Below are 3,381 nucleotides of genomic sequence, written 5' to 3'. Positions count from 1 at the left end.
GCAGCCTTGACCTCCCAGGCTCAAGCCATTCTCCTACCTCAGCCTCCCAAGTGGCCGGGATTACAGGTGTGCACCACCACGCCCACCTAATTTTTGTATTTTTTGTAGAGATGGGTTTTTTCCATGTTGCCCAGGCTGGTCTCAAACTCCTGGGCTAAAGCAATCCTCCTGCCTCGGCCTCCCAAAATGCTGGGCTTATAGGCATGAGCCATGGCACCCCGCCTGATTGTAGGATTTTAAACTATTTCCTGCAGCCACTTTCAAACCACACACACACATCCCTGGTGGCTCCAGGTCACACTTGTAAAACCATGTAAGGAGAGGCGTCAGGGATATAGAGAGAAAGAGATGCCGAGGATAGAGAAGAAGGCAGAGACAGAGGGAGAAAACCTCAGAGAGAACAAAGACGCAGAGGAGAATCCAAGAGGACAAACAGCCTGAGGCCCTTCTGAGCTGGCATCTTCCCAGAACGGCTCGGACCTAGCGGCTCTTAACACCACAGAGTTGCTCTGATGGGCATGAGGCGGACCCAACACTCCCCCTTATCTTCTTCCCCACCTGGTGGTGAGCTACATAGAAACCCTTTCATGGGGCCCTGCTGGTCCAGGCAGGATCCGGGGGCTGCCCTGGTGCTCACACCTCCCCTTCACTTCTGGAGTCGGGAGCCAGGCTTTGGCCTGGATGCTCCTAGCGGTTGGGGGTCAGGGGCTGGGTGGGATGCAAGAGCGGGTCTAGGGTCTAGCATTTCCCAGCAGAGAGGAAGAAGTACAGGCTTGCTTTGGAAGCAGCAGCAGAGGGCTCAGTTCCTAGGACAGCTGAAGACACACCCCGTGGGGCCCGGTGTGTCTTTCTCCCCATCCAGAGTCCCGCCCTGAAGAGCATGGCCCTGAAGCTGCAACAGAAACCGGAGGCTGGCTCAGGTCCCTCTGGGCTGGGCTGGGCTGGGCAGAGCTGGGCTGGGCTGGGCTGGGCTGGGGCAAAATGCTGCCAGGGTGGTTCTCTGGGGAGAGGGGAATTGAAAAGGAAAAGCATCACCAAGGAGGGGGAGAGGGAGGGAGGCCATGTGGTGCGCGCACATACACACACACACACAGCCTCCCTGAGAAGAGGCACATTCCCCTCTCCGCTCTCTGAGATTTCTGTTGCTTCCCTGCCCATCTGTGCTCCCAGCAGCACCAGCAAAGTTGGCCTCAAACTTGAACGAAGCTGCAGGCTCCAGCATCTTTCTGGGAGCGCCTCGGGGCAGCAGGCAGGCCGCAGCCTCTGAACTCAGCTGGCTTTGAGAAGCCCAGCCCAACCCTTCCAGCACCCAGCCCGCCCTCCGTCGCCTGAGGGACGCCTCTGCCCCCGACCTGGAGGCCCTCAGTCAGGGCTGGGCAATGGTGCACTGAGGTCCCTCCAGAGTCCCTTGTCCCAGCCTGGAGCTGCAGCCGTGCAAGGCCCAGGCCCACATGGCCAATCCTGTGCAGCCCGAGCTTCCTTCAGCACAGGAGCCAGGCTCCACCGCAGCCCTGGACCTGCCGGAGATGGAGAAACTCCTCACCAAGGCACAGGACAAGGAAGACAAGCCCCTCAATCTGTCCAAGACCCTCGCAGGGCCTCTGGATCTGGAGCAGAATGGCCACGGCCTGCCCTTCAAGGCCATCTCCGAGGGGCACCTGGAGGCCCCACTGCCTCGGTCCCCCTCGCGGGCCAGCTCAAGGAGGGCGTCCTCCATCGCCACCACCTCCTATGCCCAAGACCAAGAAGCCCCCAGAGATTACCTCATCCTGGCCATCGTCTCCTGCTTCTGCCCCGTCTGGCCCCTCAACCTCATCCCCCTCATCATTTCCATCATGGTAAGTGCTGCTCTTTGTTCCAGGGGCAGGGGCTGGGCCCAGGGCTGTGTGTCCCCCGGGCAAGCACCAAACACACTGCCCAGGGTGTGGAGAAGAGACATCTGGGAGTGGGGGGCTTGGGGAAGATTCCTTTCCTCGCTGGCCTCCTCCTTCCCCTTCGAGAGGGGCCCTGGGGCCGGGAGAGCTCCCGTTCTGTTCTCTCATCTCTGCTGCTGGGCATCAGAGCTTGACTTTGTGCCTATGGCTGCTGGGGAGGGGCACTCAGGGAGCTGCCTGGTGGTACATCCCTCAGGGCAGAAAGATACCCAGCTGGGGGTCTTACTGTTTTAGGAGGGACGGGTGGTTCCAAAGAGTCATCACCCAGTGGGGCTGTCTCAGCAGAGGTTGCACCAGACGGGGGTCCCAGGGCCCCGTGTGTCCTCCCAGGCCACCTGGACATGCTCCCAGCCTCTGCCAGCTCCGGTTTCCAAGAGTCACAGCGGCTTCCCTGTGGTGCACTGAGGGCTCCGGGGCCAGGTTCCCCCGAGGGGCACACAAAGCGGGGAGAGCTGGCAGGCTGCTCCTCCCCAGGCGTGGAGCTCCCTCCAGAGCCCTCTGCACCTCCTCAGCTGGGCTGATTTCAGCCTCCGTCTTCACGGCAGGGGAGGTCTGGGTCACAAGTGAAAACTGTGCGAGTCAGAGGGCATGGCCCGCCATGCCCAGGAAGGGGCATGTGGCCGGGTCTTCACGTCTATGGGGTTTTGAATGAATTGTCTTAGACTGTATCCAACCCAAGCCATTTGGGTAGAGCTACTTATAAAGGATTTCATAGAAAATGTCAGCAGATACTGGCAAGTGACTTTTGAAGTCCAGGAAGAAGACACAGTTATGAAAGGGCGGGGAGAGGGAGAAGCAATGATTTCAGAGTGAGGTCAGGGGCAGGGGGCAGAAAACTGCTGGCCCAGGCTGGTCAGGGCCAGAGGACTGGCGTGGCAGGGGGTGGGCAGGCAGCTCTCCCAAGAGGGACTCCCTGCAGCGTCACCATCACCAAACCCCCAGGAGCTGTCCTCTGAGAAAGCTCCTATTTCTTCAAACAACTCTGTCTACTTCAGTGAGGCCCAGCCTCCCACCAGGGAAGCCTTCCGCATCCCACCAAAGCCAGTACCACCTTTCAGGACATCAGGGGGCCCTGGCAGCCTTCCTAAGTCCGAGGGACTTGGCATGGGCTCTGGAAGCAGGGCTGGGCAGGGGCCTTCCAGGCAGCTCTCTGTGATGCCTGCTGTACCTGGGGACCGCTTACAGGTAGAGCCAGGACCCAGGGGTGCAGCCAGTGTCTCTGGGCAGGGCCCACCTCTTGGTTACAGGGAAAGGCCTTGGGAGGGGAGACCAGATTTGGGGAGGGAGCCACCCAAGGGCTCAGGAGAAAACAGCTGCTGGAATCCATCTCCGGGCAGGGTGGCAGGGTGCAGGCTGGGCAGGACCTGCCTCTGTCAAAGGGAGCCTAAGTCCAAGGCGAGGAGACCACGGAAACCTGCCCCCATGCATTTCTACTTTTTTTTTTTTT

The 3,381-nt window shown here is 60.0% G+C and overlaps 1 protein-coding gene across 1 annotated transcript in view; it reads left to right on the top strand.

The window, feature by feature from the left end:
* The first annotated feature begins 1,101 nt into the window (after positions 1-1,101).
* Positions 1,102-3,381, top strand: part of TUSC5 (tumor suppressor candidate 5) — a 33,020-nt gene continuing 30,740 nt past the window's right edge. Inside the window, exon 1 of the mRNA XM_011999648.1 lies at positions 1,102-1,838. Coding sequence (XP_011855038.1) covers positions 1,452-1,838 — 387 coding nt within the window. The 5' untranslated portion in view covers positions 1,102-1,451. The remainder of the gene's footprint in view (positions 1,839-3,381) is intronic.

Source organism: Mandrillus leucophaeus, unplaced genomic scaffold, assembly GCF_000951045.1.
Source record: "Mandrillus leucophaeus isolate KB7577 unplaced genomic scaffold, Mleu.le_1.0 Scaffold6, whole genome shotgun sequence".
NCBI classification, from domain to species: Eukaryota; Metazoa; Chordata; class Mammalia; order Primates; family Cercopithecidae; genus Mandrillus; species Mandrillus leucophaeus.
Note: the sequence above shows the minus strand (reverse complement) of the source record. Positions and strands in the feature narration are given on the sequence as shown.